Here is a 21,807-nt window from a genome sequence, read left to right as displayed (position 1 = left end):
AGAGAGAGACCTGGAAGCGGCAAGGTTGAGGTCTATCCTCGCCTTTAGGTCCTCATTTTGCTGCTGTAGAACCTGAACACGCTCCTCCAGCAGCACATTCTTCTGAGCCTGTTTAAAGACACAGCACAAACACAACCTAATTTCTTCAGATCTACAGGTGAATTAAGGCCTAACTAAAGATTCAAAGTTACTTCTAAAAGTACTACACACTGACTACTCAAGCCCATTGCATTTTGACTTTCTCTCAGAGCTCTTTATTAGCACCCACCAGTTTCTCTAGCTCGGATATCTTGAGTTCCTGTTGGTGGATCTGCTGGTTCTTCATCTCCAGAACCTGTTTCAGGCTCTTTAGATCCTCCTCTATGTGCTGATATGGAGCCAAAGCATCCTGAGTATATACAGACACAAACATTTACCCACAAAACAGGTGAGCAGGAGCACTATTACATATCATTACACAAGTAGACATTATTGCAGAGGTACACAGACAGGCTTAAATACATGCATATACACTGTAACATGGCTGTAAAGTATGGAAGATGGGAAGCAAAGCATTTCTGTGTGTTTATCCCTAAAGTTAGCATGTTTAGTAATAGAGAGATATGGTCAGATGCAGACACTTGAATGCAAGTGAAGCTAAATGCAGTACCACAATCTGTTCATCAGTGCTCCTGCGTAATGCTTCCTCAAAGCGCTTTGCTCTGTCTCTCAGGCTGCGGTTTTGAAACGTCAGTGTGTCCACCTGATCCTGAACACATCACAAAAACACAGAAACTTCACACTGGCCATCATCAAAGAAAGTCTATATATGTGTTTTAGCCACTGAAATGATGTTGTACCTGCAGCGACAATCTGAGCTTTTCAAATTCTTCCTCCAAGGATTTCTTCTGCTGTTCGTGAGCCATCTTTAGATCTGCCAAAACAACCATGATTACTTGAATAATAATAACAACAACAGCAACACATTTTATTTATATGGTGGTGCCAGAAAATTTGTGAACTCTTGAGCAAATTTCTGCAAATGTTTTTCATGCAATTAGAGGATTATTAAAATAAGGAATTTCAATCAATCATGTTAGTGTGGGTAACCCTGTCCTATTTATAAAACATTGAACTTCACTATCAAAGACCGGCCTTCACCACATACATATGCAAGCTCATGACATGTCGAGTAAAAAGAGATTTTTTTAGGCTCTCAGAAAAACAACTGTCGATGCTCTTCAGCTTGGAAGAAGGTACAAATTCATTTCTGAAGAGCATGGACTAATCCACTGTCAAGAAAATAATGTACAAATAAATGAAATTGAAAAGCATTGTGTTAAACCACCAGGACTGGTAGTCAACCATAATCACTTCAAGAGCAATGCAAATAATATTCCAGGCTATAATTTTCCATACACAGAGAACCCCAAGGTAGCATGCAAGAATCTGCAGTTCTCTCTTGCACTACCTAATGTCCGTGTTCATGAGTGTTCATGAGGTAAACACTGAACAAATACACTCACCGGCCACTTTATTAGGTACACCTTGCTAGTAAAAGGTTGGACCCCCTTTTGCCTTCAGAACTGCTTTAATTCTTTGTGGCATACTTTCAACAAGGTGTTGGAAACGTTCCTCAGAGGTTTTGGTTGGTTATTTGAGTTACTGCTGCCTTTCTATCATCTCGAACCAGTCTGCCCATTCTCCTCTGACCTCTCACATCAACAAGGCATTTTCATCCACACAACTGCCGCTCACTGGATATTTTCTCTTTTTCTGACCATTCTCTGTGAACCCTGGAGATGGTTGTGCGTGAAAATCCCAGTCGATCAGCAGTTTCTGAAATACTTAGACCAGCCTGTCTGGCACCAACAACCACACCACGTTCAAAGTCACTTAAATCCCCTTTCTTCCCCCATTCTGATGCTCGGTTTGCACTTCAGCAAGTTGTCTTGACCACCTCTACATGCCTAAATGCATTGAGTTGTGGCCATGTGATTGGCTGATTAGCTGTTTGTGTTAACAAGCAATTGAACCTAATAAAGTGGCCGGTGAGTGTACATTGCATATGGGAAGACAGCAGGAAGGAAGTTACTAGTCTCCAAAAAACAAAATTGCTGTGCACTACAGTTTCTAAACATTCATAACATTCTAAATGTTAGAGGGACTGATAAGGCCAAAATAGAGGTTGGCCTAAACGAGAAACATTCTGATTGGTAAAAAATAAACACTGACACAACATAGGAATCTCATCAGACTGTTTTACTGCCTTTGGATCAGTACAGTTTGATGTATAATACTGAAAATGGTAAACTACATTAACATACAAAAAAGACAAAAAGAATAAACAGAATATAAAGAGAACAATAAAACAGAACTAAAAGACATACTAAAGTATTTTTTTCAAATAAAAGCTACTGGAAAAATAGCGAGCTTTTATTTATTAACAGCAACAACAGAATCGGCATATTTGATTTAACTCACTCTTGATTGTCCTGGCATGCTCCTCCTGAAGAGTGGCCAGAGTGGCATTGTGGGCTGCCTCCATCTCCAGCATGGCCGCCTCATGGCTCTCACTCATCTCTTCCACCTGATAATATACACAAGCATTTCACTGTACAGAGGGTTTGAGATGGCAACTGCACCAATGGCTTCATTCTGGACACCTTTAGTCTAGTTTTGGAAAGCATGCAGTTCAGAAGAAAACTGTGTGTGTGACTGTGCACGTTTCTCTGCTCATTTTCTGTCATTTTCAGGAGGAGCATAATGGCCTATGTCTGTAAAAAATGCTTTTCAAGTTTGCCGAAGAACCTGAACTCAATAATAGGGTGTTTTTTGGCTATATAGTTTATATAATTCATATGGGCAACATTTATGACCTCATCTCCTAACATGCTATAAAAACAAATGAGCAGGTGTGTGTGTCTCATACCTGATGATGGTGCTGGGAGCGGAGCTGCTGTAGCTGGCTGCTCTGCTGTTTCTGCAGAAGCTCTGTCTCCTTCCTCTGCTCCTCTCTCAGTCGCTCCTGCAGAGCCTGCTGCTCCTTCTGCTGCTCCTCCTTCAGCTTCCTCAGCTCCTGCTCAAAACTGCGCTCCAGTTCAGCCTTCTCCCCCTGCAGACGCTCCCACCGGCCCACACTGACCACTACACATGCAAAGAGGGGTAGACAGATAGATACAAAGTTATGATGGGTAAAAAATAGGGAGTAAAACATGTGGGTGGAACTGGAAGGATTTTTGAAAGTTATAATTAATTACACTGGAATATCAAAATATTAGATAAATTGTGCAAAAAAGTAAACAACATTATGGCTGTGATCAGCGAGTGCTATAGATTATCACAGCTGTGATGTTATTCTTGACAATGTTCTACTGCTTTTACAGAAAAATGAAGAAAAAAAATGAAGCAAAGAAGCTCCAAACATTGCGTTAAATCTTGTGCTCCAATACTGGCAACTCCTTTTGCTACATATATAAATAATATCAAATATCAAATCACATCATGATAAAATCAGATATTTCTATAAAAGAATATTTTATACCCCAAGTGAATAAATAATATTGCGGTCCTGAATAAAACATGTATCACCTTTTTCCCAATTTTTTTTTTCTATATTATTTGAGAAAAGCACCTGTGTTTTATGCTGAGTGAAGGACCAAGAAATGCTTCAAAATTACTCGTAAAAAATAAATTTACATTAATAGTAAAATGAACACTTTTGCACTTTCCTGTAAAGTTACTATTCTGCAGATACATGTTTTTTGGACAGCACCGATATATATAGCTTATAGTAAGATAAAATAACAACTCAACAGTAGACAAAAGTAAAGGGTGGTCTGTTGGATGTCATCAAGTTTGAATCTTTTATAAAAGCTGGTTAACTTCTTGACATCATGCTACCATTTCCAGTGTACTACCTCATGATGGAGGCAAGTGTGGGTACAGGATGAGTCAGAGCAGCCTCAGTGCCACTTACCCACTTCATCCCTGATCCGAGAAAGCTCCAGGGACAGCTCCCTCTCCTTCACCTCGGCATTCTCACTCTGCAACACAGCACGCATAAAACAGCAGCACAAAATCATTTCCAATATCACATCACAATGAGGAGGCCTGATGGAGATATCCACTATCAGTTTGGATAACTGGGCCAACATATTCAGGTTTGACTGAATGTACCAAATGGGATTTCAACAGAACAACAGGGGATCACTTCAGTGTGCTCCCAACTATGCTCTGAATAGCCCAGTCCTGCTTACAGCAAAGCCCAGTAACACAGCATGATCTAACACTATTGATTTTATCATTTCTGTTCTCATAAATTAGGTCTGCCTGCATAATAGCCATGTAACCAACCGATGATACAAGGAAATCATCAATCAATAAGGAAAATTCATAGCAGTCACAGTTACTGTACTGAGAACAATGACATTATATCAATATATGACATTATATGATTATACAGACATGATTAAATACATGATTGATTAAAATTCACTCTCTCTACCACTTTTCAGTGTATGATTAGTCAGCGATTTACATGATGATCATACATATTTACACTTTCCTACTGATCTTTTACAGTAAGACACAGAGCCTCATGGACACACCCATTATATGCACTTTTTGCCATATATTGTTGCAAATACGAGCTGGTTGGTGTAGTGTAGTGGGTAACACCTCTGCCTTCTATGCTGTAGACTGGGGTTCAATCCCCTACCTGGACAAGCACCCTACACTGTACCAATAAGAGTCCTTGGGCAAGACTCTTAAGACTACCTTCACCTAAAATGCTGAAATTGTAAGCTGCTCTGGATAAGAGCGTCAGCCAAATGCCATAAATTTATTAAGGAAGTCTTTTTAAGGGGCCTTGTAGTTGACCTTTTTCCAGTAAAATATTTTGAAATATTTGAAAGGTCATGCATTGTTTGTTTAAAAAAGAACAAACTAAAATTACTCATTCATTTATATAATAATTGGTGTTTTCTATTCAGTGCTTCAGTGCTACCACATTTTCTGTGGTTCAGTGCTGCTCGCTCAGTAAAAAATTCCATTACAAACCATACATGCTTGTTTGAATGCTCGATTAAGTATGGATATGCATGTACCTTAAAATATCAGGACCCATAGAATAGAATACTACATGCCCCCTCCCCAAAAAAAAACACCCCTATATTTCAAACCTGTGGAAAACACTGCTATTATCAATATAATCAGTAATAACAGCTCTATTAATACTACCAACCCTCCTACTAACACTACTACTAATATTATGAAAAATAATAATACAAATAATAATAATCTTTATTTTTATAGCACCATTCACTCATGTAACTCAGCTTGAAATGCTTCAAATGGATAATAGGCAAAATATCATTCACAAAATCACAAAAATGTGATGTTCTGCATGAAAATGAAGATATATCCTCTACAGACAAAAAAAATGACCAAAACAAAAAATATGTGTGTGTGTGTGTGTGTGATACATATTCTCTGTCGAGGATGTGTGGTTATTTACGAAGTAAATGTATCATGACTCAGCATTTTTATGATCTACTGTGTTCTTCTCTGAAAAAATCTCAAATGCACTCACCACTTTTGACAGAATCATAACAACCAAAGTGCTTTAGTTACCTATACATATCACATGCTATAACAAATTACTGGGGGCCACATGCAGAGTGCATAGTGAGAAAGCTAAAGCACACTTTCTTTACTGTAATCATTGATTCAATTTATTCTTATTAAGACTTTTGGTGAGTTACCCTTACCTGTCTGCTGACATTTGAGTGTGAGGACCCTCATCAGGTTCTCCCTGTGCACGCTGAGGCTCGTGGGTCTCAGGAGATCCTTTTCATGAATATAAACCTCTGCTCTGCTTCTTCCTCACCAAGGAAACCTAATTTAGTTTCATTTCCTGCTATCTGTATTTGCCATGAAAGGGGCAGCTCAAGGACACTGTCCCCACCTACCACTAAATAAGCCCATAAATCTAATATATGCACAACTATCATATGTCATTTTTCAGTTCAAAGAATTAAAATATGATGTTTAGGTGTAGAGAAAATACACTTAGAAAAGATTGACTGTAATGTGCATTAAAACGCATATCTTAGTATTTTTTATTTTTATATGTCATTTAAGAACAGCAGTGTGAAAATGTCATGATAAATGGATAAACAGAAATGCTCTAAAATCTCTTTACATTATCTCACATCAAAAGTTAGCGTTTTTACCTTTCCCTGTAAAGTTACAATGATGGAGATGCATTGTTGAAGATATGTATTATTTATAATGATTGTAGTGATTTAAAACAAAAAAATATACAGTGCAAAGGGGTGGAAAAGCATAATGATTAAATAGTAGAGTAAAAAGTAGAAAACTAGAGAAGACTGATGGTAATGTGCATTAATGCATATGCATTCATTGCAAAGACTGAAATAATGGTTTGAATTAAGTATCATCAACAAAATATGAACTATCAGATGATTTAGGGTGCTGTGTTGTCTAGCAGGCACATGTCCTGAAGATCCAGCCACAGCTACTATCACACACACAGCACAATCTGAGACAATGCTACCCATCACACAAGACTGCAAAGTGTCAACATGAAACATTTCAACTATCACCAATAACCTAGCTGACTTCAGTTCAGCTGACAAGCTAAAAAGCATCAGAACAATCTCACAGCAGCTGTTAGAATCAGTTAATACATGCACACATCATCCTCCCTGAGAGTGCAGCTGAGGCTGCACCTGCTTTACCCGTGTCCACTGAGCATCCAGACAGCAGAAAGGGTGGAGAGGCTGAGAGAGACAGTGCGTGCAGCAGTGCTGGCCCATGTTAGTGCTGGACACAGTATGACTGGGGAATACCATGCTATAAACCCTCCTCCGAACAGAGAGAAAGCGAAAGAGAGAGTGAGAAAGTGGGGGAGGGGGAGGAGAACGTCCTCCTTTAAAGTGCCTTACCTCATCCCGGGTGTGTGAAGCATCATAGCACTATAGCTGCAGCATCCGCTTCTGCTAACACCCCCAATATGCTTCCTTCCTCCCCCCTTTTCTCTTTCTCCTCTCCCTCTCCCTCGCTCTCTCTCGCTCCCTCCCTCACTCTCTCTCTGCCTCTCATCCACAGACATGAAGGAGGTCTTATTCGTGATAGCTGAAGACTGAGGACCGGAAGTGGAGGAAAAAAGGGGGAGGTATGGAGAAATGATGCGATCGATAAAGGGCTGGGTTAGTGGAACGCTCCGCCTGATTCAACAGGGTCCACAGGGAACAGAGACACATGCAAACTGCACAATTATGCACAGGGGAAAAATGTCAAAGAGCATAATCTCATAACAACAGCAAAGAGACCCCAGAATCCAGCCTCAGTTTGCAGACCTGCCCACTTTGCTCCAGATAAAACATGACTCAATAAAACTGTCCGAAACGCACGATACTGGAAAAACTGACATCATGCAGCTGCTGTTAATGACTGTATTGTTTTGGAACCAAGAAATGCTTCTAGGTTAGGTCAATTAGATCTTTTAATGATATGCAGAGTTCATTTCATGAATCATTTAGTTTGTAATCTAATTTGTTTTAGAGCACAAAACCCTGATAACTGGAGGTATCAGTACACACCAGCTCCTCTGATGCGAAGTACACAGCAAACACAAACAAGCAAAAAAACAATAAAAATATTTAACAGCACAAATATTTAACAGCATAAGAATGAAGAGTTACTGTATTAGGTGTAGTATATGACCATAGATGTAGGTGCACCCTTGCAAATAAGGAGCACTGTAATCACTGTAACAAACCACACACTATAGATACTATATTTCTATATTTGAAAGTAGAACCCAGTTAAAGTTATCTTTCACAAATGCCCAATTAAAGGAACTGCAAAATTCAGGCTTCAATATGGCTTCTACTGCTGTTTTCAGCTATGTAATGTAGTCTTTATAGACTATACGTCATACTGTCCCTGAAAGCCTGTTTGATATGACACAACTGCTTTTCTGAGGATACCATGGATATCATCAGTACTTAAAGAACACTGACCAATCTCCCGTTTCATTACAAAGTGAGAATAATTAGGCCTGTGATGTATTGGTTATTATTATTATTATTATTATTGTTGTTGTTGTTGTTGTTATTATTAGATTTTTTTATGTGTCAATACGAGTTCTATTTTGTCTATTCCAACTTATTAAGTAACAGAAAAACAATATATTGTGATGCATGTCATGTATCAAGAAAATGTCTTGAATTATCGCAATATAATATTTTTGCCATATTGTCCACCCCTAGTTACTGGGCTGCCTTAAAATTCTAGGTTAAATAACCTTCTACATGTTAGTTCAAAGAATCTGTGTTTCATGTTCTGCCAACAAACTACTTGAAGAACAGCCTGGCAACTGATTTTTTAAAATTAAATTTATTTATTTATTGTGAATTTTGTGCCAGTGGAAGATTTATCACTAGCTGGTAACAGGTGAGAATGTCATTATATACAACTGATTTACACAATGACAGACGTACCTACTGAGACTAACCTGGTTATTTGGGCATATGTTGCCCTCTACCTCTAAGGAGGGAAATGTTTATTTCTAAATAATTTGGGTGAAATCTTTCTAGGTTTGGTTGAAATTAAATCATTAATAAAACTACCCAGAAGAAATAAATGGATTCCAAATGGTGATATTCTTGCACTTTGGCACATTGTAGAATATTTACAGTAAAGTATGAGCAGGTAGAACAGATATTTAAAAATGTGCTTCATGTATTTTGAAGGTCAGACTACTTTGCAAAGAAAAGCGGTTTTGGCCAGGAAGTCGCTCTATAGTATCATGTGTGAACTGTTTTGGGAATATGGCTTCTGAATGGACAAACGTGTTCAAGCAACTGAGAAGAAATGTAACTTACGTTATATAATTATGAACATTCAACTGTTTAATGTATAGACATTTACTTTGACTCACCCAGCACAAAAGATTACTTTTACATTTCTCACTCTAGGTTTAGTTTAGCTTATACATGCAGCTTGTACCCCATTCAAACAATATATTCTTTACTTTGTATGTTGCAGTTTTGCAGTTTTACAGACTGCAGCTACAGAGTTGCTCACTTTTGCACAGGGGTAGTTAGTGCATGCATGCTCTCCGCTGTAGTCTTTGTGGTTGCAAATTTTCACAGGATACAAGAGGTGATGGAGAGCTGATGGAAGACAACAAGAAGCAGCAAGCTTCAGACACCCAACATGTCTTGGTTGATTTACACTTGGGGTAAATTTGCACTACACTACAATTACAAAGGCATCTTCAGCAGCATGCAGCATAAAGACCCAGTGGTGGTAATGTGTTTTACCTTGTGGCAGAACTGCTGTGTGGTGATGGCAAGTACATCCATACAAAGCGAGGCTTTGCGGAGTTTGTCCTGGAGGGAGGTGATCTGCCGGGCCTGTTCCTCACAGCGTTCTCTCAAACCCTGCACCAGCAGCCGCTCCCGCTCAGCATCCACGCCATCCACTCGGCCGCCCAGACGCCCCACACACGACTTCTGACGCACTGACAGAGAGATACAATGGACATGAGTGGAAACAAAGACCTACCTCTGTTAATGAGATCTTTTTGCAGAATAAAATGTCACTTATAGTTTTAGTACTGTACAAGATGCAGTGTGTGATTTAATGGTTGTAAAGCATTTAAGCTTGTCTGGTGTATGCTAATATGTTAGATGTTAATGTTGTTATGACAGCAAACATAATGACATATTACTGAACAAAATCTGTCATGACAACTCATAATTCATGGTTATGTTAATGTCACATAGTTCAAGCAAAGTGCTACTGTTATTTCTTTATGCCATCACTGTCGTCTGTAGTATTTCTAGCATGCAGACACAATATAAGCAGACAAACAGACACAGCTTTGACATGAACCCTGGCACCCACACACTCATAAGCACCGATAAGTCAGTATCACCAGTACTGTCAGAGGCAGACTGACAGTAATCCGGGAAAGAAAATGACTTACACATGCATCAGTGAGCAAGAATATAGGAACAGTACATAAAGCAAGCCCACATCCATATACAGTAAAATTGTATTGGCTCTATAATACTCTTGCTCTAAAGCTCACAGAATGCACTGTGTATTAATGCATGTTAAATTAAATAAAAATCAATACTAAGATCATTACCAGAGGCATGCCAGAACCACCCGCCCCCCATTAACTAAAATGGTGGATTTTTTTATTAACCACAGAAGTTAGGCTTTTCCCCTGACCCTACTCCAGCTACAGATTTTATGCTGACTTGTTCTAACAATAAAATGCACTACAGGTTCTTTAACTGAATTAGACAAACTTTTATTTAGATAACATTTCAGTGACCTCAACAAAAAAGATGTGTTCACATGACTGCTCCCTTGGATATCTTAAAACAAGGACACGTTTGCACACATGACGCTTTTTGTTTGCAAATCTCATCCAGTATCTGGTACATTATTGGCTTATCACTTTGAACAACAGCAATCTGTTAGTCTGAATGGTGCTGCCACATGCAGCCGGACTTTAAATTCTGTTCTGGTCTGTAGAAGTGCTTTTTCAGATGTGCTAGTATTTGTTGCAACTGATATGATTTCAGGATGAAATGATAAAGGAGTCGGTGAGCTATCCAGCCAGGATGGCTATAAAATAGCAATTAACAAGAAAATTAGAGCTGAAGTAGATCAACATTCTCTCCTTACCCTTGAGAAAAGAATAGTGCTGAATGTTTTGTTGTTATTCTATATGACCTGCGCTGCTTGCATTTACAGTGTTTTGGTCACATCCCTGTTCCAATTAGTGATGTTTATAAGTAACGTTGCTTCACTGGAGAAAGTAAATCCAGTGATTTGTGAACTGCATACATACATTGACAGGTTATTTCATTAATAATTCATTTAAATATGCAATTTCATTATATGCGGGGAGCACTTTGATTTAATTACAGTGTGATTTAATTTTAATGGGTTTGTTGGCATTTTTTTTTTTTTTTGCTTTTTTGGGATGGATGAAACAACACCCAACCCCCTTTGGCTACACCCCAATCAGTGAATACTTCATTGTTCATTTTATATGACTTTCTACATAGCACTCTGTCTTAATCTGCACAGGTTTTCTCTGTTGTTTGTGCATGAACAGCACTAGAGGGTGGACAGACTAATAGACTTGCTGCTAATGGCTATGCTAATGTTGCTATAGCAACCCCAGGCAGCCATGCCCTGCCTAATGAGATAGAAGAATGAGTGTGGGAGTGGCAGTACACACACACACACACACACACACACACACACACACACACACACACAAAAGATGGAACACAGCATTTACCAGGGGACTGAGGCTTGGGTGAGACCACTGCAAATCTCTTTGGGGAGGACAGAGGATGAGTAGCTTCTCCATCTCTCTGAAACTCCTTTCTAGCAGCTGATTTAAAACAGAGAAAGACATACAGAACACATCAAGACTATAAAGTACAACAGTACAGTACAAAAGTCAGAGACCACCCTTAATCTATTTAACTGCCATTAAGAATGAGTTATTCATTTTCAGAAGACATTTGTGAAGAGATTAAATATAAGATAATACACTTGTATAAGGACAAGAAAAACCAGGGAAAATAAATGAAAAAACATGAGTTTCCATACAAGAGTTCAAAAAACATTTGAGGATTTAGAGAAAATAGGACCCCTAAAATCCTGGTAGACCACCAAAACTGTCACCGTCAGATAAACAGTACTTTCATCTTGTTAGGATAAACCATAACTCTAAACCTAAACTTCACTTCAACACAAACTCTACAGCTACTGCTAAATCTAACCCATACCATGATGTTGTTAATAAACACCTGAACGTTAGATCATCAACGGGGGACCATTAAAATGAAGTGTGTTTATATAATAATACATGTATTTCATGCATGGACTATGAATACTGTGCATGCATCTGTTAAAATAAATCAAAATTATGAAATAATAGCAAGAACAAACAAAAGAATGCACTAATAAAGAATTCAGTGTGTTAACCATGTACTAGTACAATAAGCATTTGTTTGCTTTGCTTATTGGTGAAATACTACTGCCGTGGTACTAGTTACAGGGTCATCTGGATGGTTTATCACAATGTCAGAGGAAATATTCACTATCAGCTTAAAGGAACTCCAACAAAAGCTTGCTTTCACTGCTACTTTTCATTAACCTTCCTTTTTAAGGCCTCAGTGCAAATTCACTACTGTATTCTAAAATTTACAGAGTGACCACTAGCTGGAGCTCTTGTCCAACATTTGATCAGTCTTTCCTGCTGAGAGGACTGCAGCAAATCTGCACAGAAAACTGTAGGAGGCCACAATCATAAGCTGTCATCCATTTTTCCAGCACCAGAGGGCTCTAAAATCTTTTCACACCCCTTTGGTGCTGTGTTAAAGCAACCATGCAGACATCCTCAACACATTTCAGCTCCCTACGTCACTTTAATGGAAAGTGCTGACTGGCTGTGTCTTCATTCATCCCTGCTGAACAGTTTGTCCCCAACTGGCCAAATGGTGTGTATGTGCTGGTCTATGCACCCTTCAGGTTATCATCTATTTATCTATTATTATTTATTAATGAATACTCAGTTGACCTTACGATACACAAATCATTTTAGAACCTTTAGATATGGCAGAGACATGCATAATTTTGTTTAAAACAGCAAAAATAATAAGGAAATATTATATGCTATCAATTTACTGTAGGGTTCAAAAGGCCAACAGGACAACTGCTATAAACCTACTTAAACATTTATAAAGGCTTATAGCTACAGTCTGTCAAAGGCTGCTATGATGTCAAGTTGACATCGTTGTCAGGTGACATCAGGGGTTTTTTCTGACATTTGGTTTTGCCATGACACTTTCTGAGTGACATGACGACCTGTTCTTGCAACTGACTTTATAAATTACTGAATGTCGCAGTGACATAACACTGATGATGTCACATAGCAAATCAATCTTGTAAAATGAAACTCGCACCACAGAACACATTCACTTCTGGCAAACTAGCCTAGCTTGTCAGGCTTTGTAATATCTTCAGCATTGCGTCATTTCACCACACAAAGTGTCACGTCATAAATATATCAATGTCATATTAATATTATGTCAACTTGACAAGGCCTGAAAGGCTTAGATAGGTGTCAGGTGGCCATTTGACCACTTCTCTACAGTAAAGCATTATCTGTTATATTACATATAAGCACGAAAGATCCTCCAGATTGGTCCAGTCCTTCCAGTGCTTGTGTGTGAAATTCTCATAAAAATAGCCATTATTATTTCAAACCTTAATTAAATTTTCAAATAATTTGTTACCGTATGAAAATACAGGCTCTTTGTCTTCTGTGTATGAGTTTTTAAACATAACTTTACAAGTAAAGTTTTTTTATGACATGTTTATGTCACATTGTATGGTTAATGGCTAATAAAAATAAAGATTATAAAACCAAAACAAAATAGTTTACTAAAATATTTTTGTCCTATGTCATTTAATTAATTCATTAATCTATGGTTCGGCATGTAAAGATAACCTTTGTCGCTAATCACTTGTTACTTTATCCATCCAACCCTTTCTAAGCAACAAATTTAATGTAACGGTCCCAAGTTTTAGTTTTAACATCCTTCTTATAAATTGCAGTGTAGAAACATTATACTCTAATTTGGTTGAATCCGCTAAATCTAACACTATGACAAGCAAGTAAGTGTGTGCGTGGTGTATTTTGCATATGTAACTGTAGCTGAAAGTTAGTATGTTTGCATAATCAGTATTCTTTGCATTTTTGAACAGTAACCTGCATTACAGTGTACAGGAATTACAAACTGACACATGCACATGAACCATGGCCTGACAGACATAATGTAATGTAAGGAACTGAAGATTACAGGCACAATTACAGGGCAGTTACAGCATAGCTGTGTTATTAGGTTATGAAAAACTAGTGATAAGACAGAAGGCCTCTTCAGACGCAACTCGTACACTGTGTGTCTCTGGCTGTGAAATATGAATGAAATGTCATAGTAACAGTAGAGCATCTCTGTCAGTATCAGACCACTTCATCTAACACAAGCCTCCCACATGGTCATGTGATCACATGACCCCATCTAGAGCAGTGAAGAGCATGTGGCAAACACTTGCAACCATACATTACATCTGTGTTCCTTATCAAATTTGTGGATTACACTACAGGTCCAGCTTGCTTTAACTAAACTTGGAAAATCCAGTTTTATTCACCATGAGCCCCTTGTAATGGTGAATAAATGGCTGTAGAACAATCTAAAGCTCACTTTTGTTTCTAGGACAGATTACATTTTAATTTCACGTATTTCATTTAATTTACTGGTACTTGTACTTGTGTTAGCAATTTATTTTCAAGGTTTGTCATGTTATTATTTTTGTCATTGTTATTTCACTTATGTTTTGCTGCAATTCATTTTACTTAAGATTCTTGTCACTGCTGCCTTATTGTTTTTTATTATTAAGCATAATTTCATAATTACATAATGAATTGTTGTATGTAACAATACAATGATAATTATATTTACATTCACTTTAAATTCTGTATCAACAGCTTTGAGCCTGCACTTCTGCACACTACACTTCTGTTTGTTTCCATGTCAATGACAAAAAATAGGCCACACATTTAAAACAAGACAATCAAATCATGAAAAAACTGTCCTGGTCTACTTACAAATATAGACACGGTAGGAAATTAATTTTAGAATCTGCGATTTTGACAGAATTTCTCTGCTTGTGAATTACAGGTGATAAACAGTTCAACAAAATATTAAATATTAGGTATTTCAAAGTGTATATACACCATAGGGGATCAAGTACAGTTTAACTATTAAACTCAAAGGGCTTGGACATATGGCCACCCTTCATTTCCTCACTCTAATATCTACATTACTAACATATTACTTTAGTATTTACTAAAATAATTCCTAGTAATTACAGTGAAAAGTGTTTAAGGGATTCATTCAGAACACAGTCAGTTTAAGCCCATTGATTTAGTCTAGCAGTTCAGGGACTTCATAAACAGAAAATTAGACAAAGAAGCCCACAAGGGGTGGGGACACTCACCCACAGGGGAGCCATGGGGAGGGGGCAGCAGAGAGCGGCGGGTAGGAGTGTGGCCACTGAGGGGCTGAGGACTGCTGCAGTTGGGCAGTCTACTGCTTCCACTATGACTGGGAGAGTAAGAACGAGGCAGGATGGTCTCCTCACTTCCACTGCCTGGACCTGCACAGGAGAAACACAGGGATCATAATGTTGCTCTGTATCGCAGTCTTAAAGTAATAGTTTGGTGAAAAATCGAATAAAAAATTACCCCAAAAGCATTTGATCATGCAAGATGGTTAATTTACTTTTGCAATTTTGTACTGAAGCTATGAGGAGCTAAATCATCACACACTTACCTCCAACCATGCTGAGCTGTAAAATAATGTGGCTTCTAATATTGTATGACAGTGTTATGTTTAAAATGGACACAATCTTTAAAGTGAAAAACTCTTTCTCTCAGAGTTCTGAATCTACTGTACTGTAATCACACTGCAGTGGTCTAACAGCTTTCTTTGGTCCATTGAGGATGTTCATCAGACTAGCTGAAAAGCTATTTGCTTGATGCCAGCCTTAGCATCTCCCTTGCAATTCATGCAAATTAATATTTGTGAGTTGAAGGATGTTTCTGCTACCAGAGGCAGAGGAAAGCCATGTTGACACTGTCTCCACATTAATTTGACCATTCGGAGAGCTGAAGTGAGTAAAGTCCAAACAGCAAAAGAAGCTGGAACTACAGGACAATGACTCATGAATTGGCTGATAATCCAGGTTAAACTAGTGCTGAGGAAGAGTTATGTAAATGGTGAGCTTTGGCATCTGTGTGACTGTGTTGGCAGAGACCTGGTAAATAATTCAATATGTAACACTTCACTTAAACCCTGCTACATAACATGGATATAAACATGTCATTAACATGTCATTGCACATATCGTATGCTGTCATGAGCTGTCATTATAGATCATGTTCAGTCAACATAACAGTGGAATATTACCATTACTGTTAATCATCATGACAGATGCCATAATGCATCAGTCATGAGAATAGCAGTGACGGCAAAATGGCATAATATATTATATTACTGAACAAAATCTTTCATGACAGCCGTTACTTGCCGTGGTAAGTTTATAGTATATTTATGTCAATGCTATGTAGCATTCAAGTAAAGTGTGACTGTATAATACGTGTTTTGGCAGAAACAACAGTCTTTGTAAAGGGTGAGAAGCAGAAAGGAAATGTATTGTTTTGACCAATGATACACTACATGAATCACAAATCTTGTCCTTTTTAAGTGTACTCTTAAAAATAAAGGTGGACACAAGGATTTTTTTTGTAACATCGCCTTAAAACCACCTTTCATTTCCTAGATAATCTTTCAATGGATGTTTCTTCTACCATTGTTGTAAGTGAGAAATCTGAGTTTGTAGAACATTTTAAACCTCTGCATGATGTGAAATTTCATCAAATATAGTGATGTGGAGTGGTGGAACTGTTCTCTGGAGTGATGGAGTGTGTCGTGTTGGAGTGGTGTTTGTGAGCCAGAACTAATAATATCAATAATATCAATATCAGTATCTCTAAACTTAAAAGGCACCACAAAGGGTTCTCTGAGTGATGGCACAGAAGGGATGACTTTTGCTTTCCTAAACTTTAAAAAAGACTGAGTGTGAAGACCCTTTAAAAGGTTTACAGAACCATAATATCAAGGTTCTATATCTATGTATGGGTTCTTCCTAGAACCTTTTTTATGGAAATATTCTTTGAAAAGGTTTTTCACACTCACAAATTTAAAATTATTTAGGGGAGGAAGAGTGCTTCTTCTGTGACCCCATAGCAATGTCCAATAACATCTAGTGTAAAACCTTTCTAGAAGAGTAGAAGATGTTACTACAGCTCAAAGAGGAATAAACTCTCTTTTAATACCCTTGATTTCAGAAGAACATTTAGATGAACAGGTGCCTACAAACTTTTGGTTGACTCAGCCAAGCAATTTCTGGTAGATATTAGTAATAACTTACATGAGGTCAAGTCTTCCTTTGGAGACTCTCTTTGAAAAACAAAAGTAAAAAGTGGTACAAAGTATCCCAGTAACGTGAACATTTCAACGTCAAACTTCACTTTTTTCCATCAAAGAGGAGCCTCTTGACTTCAGATCCTTTCTAACAAAGAACATCATTCACTCTGGAGTTTTTCTTCAAGACAGCATAAGTAGTTTCTTTAAGGCACTAGCACCACAAGCTGGAAAATGACAACCACACCAACAGTGAGGAATGATGTGGAAATCTGCTGTGCTGGATGGCCATAAAAATAACTGACAGCAAAATCCTTGCAGATGAAAAAGTGAAAGAGAGATGGTCCAAGCACCAGACACTTCATAATAGATTAACTGCACTATATCTTGCCTTGAACAAGTCTCTGGCAGAAAGTAAAAGTGGTCATAAAGGCGTGGACAAGAGATCAACTCGGGTGTGGACGACAGCTGTTTTTTATTTCTTACTTAAGGCTTCCATTTGTGGCTGCTGGACACAGCGTCTGACAAAAATGCTACTGGCACACACTTAAATAACAAGCGGGCAAGTTGTAGATATGTTGGGGGGCTGTAAAAGTCGGCAGCACTGGGAGGCGCCGCTACTGACCTTTCAGCTGTTAAAGAGACAAATGTGTCCTCACTATAGAATGAGACAAGCTTGAACTTCTCATGTCACATGACAGAGGTAACAAACTGTAGACTTGGAGGCTGACAACTTTGCTCAGCTTGGTTTCCCTGATCTAAATAATATTCAGCTCACAACTAAAGACTGAAGATGTAGATTAGACATTCAAACCTTGGGAGGGTTAAGACAAAGACACACTGTTCTCAAGTAGATACAACAACGTCTCTATCACAGTTGTCATGATTAACTGATCAAACTCAATTATTTAATTTTTTAAAAATCATTGATTAAACTGTTTTTGTTTTTATATTACTCACCTAACTGGCATTATACTCAGTAGAATACTCGTTTACTAATCTAATCAATAGTGTATATGTGGTCTTTATCCATGTCTTCAGTGCCATATGAGACCCTCATAATTTTAATGCCAATTGGCTTTTACACTATGAGAATATATAATGACAAATGGGCTAATAGAAATGATCTAAAATGATGAAAATCTCATTATATTAAATAGATAAGTTTTCCTTTTCCTATATATGTTACTGTTTCAGAAATAAGAGGTTTTCTTATGACACTGAAAACATGCATATTCATAAGTAGATCTGACATCTCATGCTCTCAGTCAGGTTGGTGAGCTGACTAACAGAGACATAGTCTTTCCTCACTGGACGGTACTTATGCTTAGTAATAAAACTTAAGAGCAAGACAATATCTAATGCGTTAAGCTATACAAAACAGTGGCTCACAGATAACTACTTACTGTCAAAACAAAGGAATCAAACTCAACACCCTCTACTCCATTTCCAAATGTGTCACAGCAGTAAGGCCTTTAAGTCATTTAATGAGATTCAGTGAAGACAGAACATTTTAGACTCAGTGTGTATGAGAGAGAGAGAGAGAGAGAGAGAGAGAGAGAGAGAGAGAGAGAGAGAGAGAGAGAGAGAGAGAGAAAGTAGAAAGTTAGAGAGAAAGAATGAGAGAAAGAGAATTAGGGATAGACAGAAAGTGGGCGAGAGAGAAGGACAGAAAGAAATAGATTTAGAGAGAGAGAGTTAATCTCAGCACTTTTTTCTGACACTGCAGATATTGACTCAGCGCTGGTCTGTAGTAGGGAAGGGAGGGGGAAGACAGAGAGGAAGGGGAGTGAATTTATGCAGTGAATGCAGTCAGTAAAGGAGGAGAGGACACACACCAACTGACCAAGTGACCAGACAGCTACACAGAAACCTAAAGGCAAAGCTCTATTTTAGAGGAGTGAGAATCTCTAGGTACCTCAAGATTTGATTCAATTTTGATTGAAGGTGCTAGATTTTTAAAAAACTTTAACTTCACAAATAAAATCAACTGCTAAATATGTGCATGTAAGCACAAAGATTTTTGAATGCTGCCTCACTAAACAGAATGAAGAGAGATTTGAATTTGTATATTCAAAGTCTAACTCCATTAGAAAAAATACAAAGGTACCTTTTGGAAGGATAATTTGTAGTCTAAAGCAATAAATCTTGCAATTTTACTTTATCAAAATATATTTCACACTATATACGGAAACATGCAAACATTTGAACACTCTGGTCAAATGACATGTTTTGTTGATGTTGTAAGTGAACAGTTAACCAGTGTTGTAAGTTAACACAATTAAATTTGACATTTTTCTGTCACAATAAATTGCATAAAATCGCATCATGGCTCAAGCACTATAACAATATCATATTGTGAGGCCTGTAGCATTTCCAAATGCTAGTGTTATTGCCAATTGTATCATTCTTTGAATAAAGATGTTGAATAAAGACATAACAACATTAATATTAATAAAAACATTAGTTGAATAAAGATGTAGAGCTTTAGAGAGGTTTCCAGTTCCATACCATCCACCACCAAAAAGTAGCTGCCTATGGAGAAGCCTAAGCAAAGCTTTTACAAATTCTCATTAAGTATAATTTCCATCTTTTTCAATCACTGAATATGATAATAATACAACAGATTTCTATGACAGTAATGGACAATCGATAGTTTACAGTAATTACTAAAAGCTACAAGTTATGCTTCTAACATGCAAAGCAGTTTCATGTGGGGTGGGTGGGCAGATCTGAGGAGGTGTAATCTACTCCACAGTCACACTGTATGAGTCAGTTACACTAAAATAAGCCTGCACGCTTGCAAATTCATCAACCATTTGTGTTACTACAATATTAAAAAAAGTTTCTAAATTGCTCTTGGTTTGGACATATTGTTTAAAAAAAACACACTTTATTGTTTTTTGTATTATGTGAAGGTTCCTTAAGCTATAAACTTAAGATAAAAGCTTCCGTTCTTTGAAGGAAAAAAGAAAACACTCACACTTACAACACACTTAAAGATTAATGATAAGCATACTTCCCTAGCAACAGTGAAATCAAGAAGGGAGAAGAGAGGAGGTGACATGGAATCCCACCCAATCCCACTCAATATCAGACACAGATCTGTCTCACAAGTCCTTACAGGATTCTTGTCTTCTTGAGGAAGATTAACTTACTACAGACAGAAACCTTCATGTATTTCTGTTGCAATCACACCTCCATTCACTCCTCTACAGCTTCAATCACCGGACTCAGCAGCTCTGTATGGGTCTGCCTCAAGGCAATCACTGGATAGCTCTCAGTTAATGATGAGCATTGAGTTCACCCGTGCTACATTAGTTCTGTGTAGGCCTGGAATTTCTCATTACCCACTGAATAAAAGTCTGGACTTTCAGTACCCAACACTAGTCCTGTTATCTGTGCTTGTGTTCATGTCTGTTTGGTCTCGTTCTAGGATTTTTGCTTGCTTTCAGAACTTGGATTTCATTCATAGAAAGCAAGTTCTTCCTAGTTATATTACTGGTGTAAAGCTATCTGCCTCCTTAATAGGGCTTGACCAACATGGAAATGGGGTTGATACCAATTTTAAGTTATAACATTTTAGGATTTAATTTTATATGCCAATTGTTTTAGTGAAACAACGTTTTACTGACAGGTAGGATTGTTAGTTCTCAATTGCCACACTTCTTAAACTCCAAATAAACAATAGAAACTAAAGAATATATTGTAAACACTGGGTATAGAGCTGCCCATTACTCTTTGTATTTTATTTTTCTCTTCATGTTTTTAATATTTTGCACATTTTAAAAAATCTTTCAGATTTACCGTAGCTCAGTAAAATTGTTCTTAAAAAGTGAAGGCATGTCCTAAAATAATAAGCCACTGTAAGGCTATTTAAATTGGATATTTACGCATCTATAATGGTTTTATTTGAAATTATTATTATTTACTGAAACCACCAGAATGTTTTATTACATAGTGATATACATTTTTGGCCACACTACCCAGCACTTTCCTATGTTTTAAGTTTAGATTTTGTAAGTGTGCTTCTGTCTATGTATTTTGCACCTACAGATTTGCCTCTAAAGTGAGTTCTGGAAGGAAAATAAAACAAGCTTAGCACTTACATCCAGTCTCCAGCCCCCTTATTTACAAATTCATTTACTCACTCCGGTCTCTCTCTAACTCTCAATGCACTCCTATCCACCTCTCCTTCTCTCCTTCCTCTCTAATGGGACTACACATGAGACTGAAACTCACTCCATTACTAATAGCTACATAAAAAGTAGCAGTTGTATAACATGCTGGCTCTGATGCCCTGGCAACACTGCATGTGCCATTTGGACCTGATGAAAAAATACTTCCATAATTTGTGCTGTGTTTTGCTGCTATGGCTCATTATTTGTATAATGAGAATGGTGAACCATAGCTCATTTCTGCGTTTAATGGAAATCTGTTGGACTTCTTTACCAAGCTGTATTTCCACTGCAATAATATTCTGCAGTCATGCATAAGTAAGTTAACCATCTTGCTTTTTAAAATCTGCTATTTAAAGAGAAATAAAAGAGCAAAAGCTGCAAATAATAGGCCACAGGGACTGGAACTGATTTTGTCCAGTATTATTTCGGTTTTATTCCAAACTCTTTACTAATATTGATGAAGTATGGACAGAACAAATTTCTTCAGCAGACAGAAATTCAGTCACAATTGAGAGGAATAGTACA

General features: G+C 37.6%; 1 protein-coding gene across 3 annotated transcripts in view; it reads right to left on the bottom strand.

The window, feature by feature from the left end:
• mtus2b (microtubule associated tumor suppressor candidate 2b) overlaps positions 1 to 21,807 on the bottom strand; it is a 46,087-nt gene that overhangs the window by 3,807 nt on the left and 20,473 nt on the right. For all 3 annotated transcript variants that reach the window (XM_017696814.2, XM_017696816.2, XM_017696815.2), the window contains exons 6-15: positions 15,115 to 15,273; positions 11,342 to 11,437; positions 9,336 to 9,535; positions 3,959 to 4,025; positions 2,912 to 3,126; positions 2,464 to 2,569; positions 840 to 913; positions 650 to 748; positions 269 to 388; positions 11 to 108 (exon numbers count right to left, since the gene is read on the bottom strand). In XM_017696814.2, the coding sequence (XP_017552303.1) occupies positions 11 to 108; positions 269 to 388; positions 650 to 748; positions 840 to 913; positions 2,464 to 2,569; positions 2,912 to 3,126; positions 3,959 to 4,025; positions 9,336 to 9,535; positions 11,342 to 11,437; positions 15,115 to 15,273 (1,234 nt within the window). The remainder of the gene's footprint in view (positions 1 to 10; positions 109 to 268; positions 389 to 649; positions 749 to 839; positions 914 to 2,463; positions 2,570 to 2,911; positions 3,127 to 3,958; positions 4,026 to 9,335; positions 9,536 to 11,341; positions 11,438 to 15,114; positions 15,274 to 21,807) is intronic.

Source organism: Pygocentrus nattereri, chromosome 17 (genome assembly GCF_015220715.1).
Source record: "Pygocentrus nattereri isolate fPygNat1 chromosome 17, fPygNat1.pri, whole genome shotgun sequence".
NCBI lineage: Eukaryota > Metazoa > Chordata > Actinopteri > Characiformes > Serrasalmidae > Pygocentrus > Pygocentrus nattereri.
This window is presented reverse-complemented; position numbering and strand designations above follow the sequence as displayed.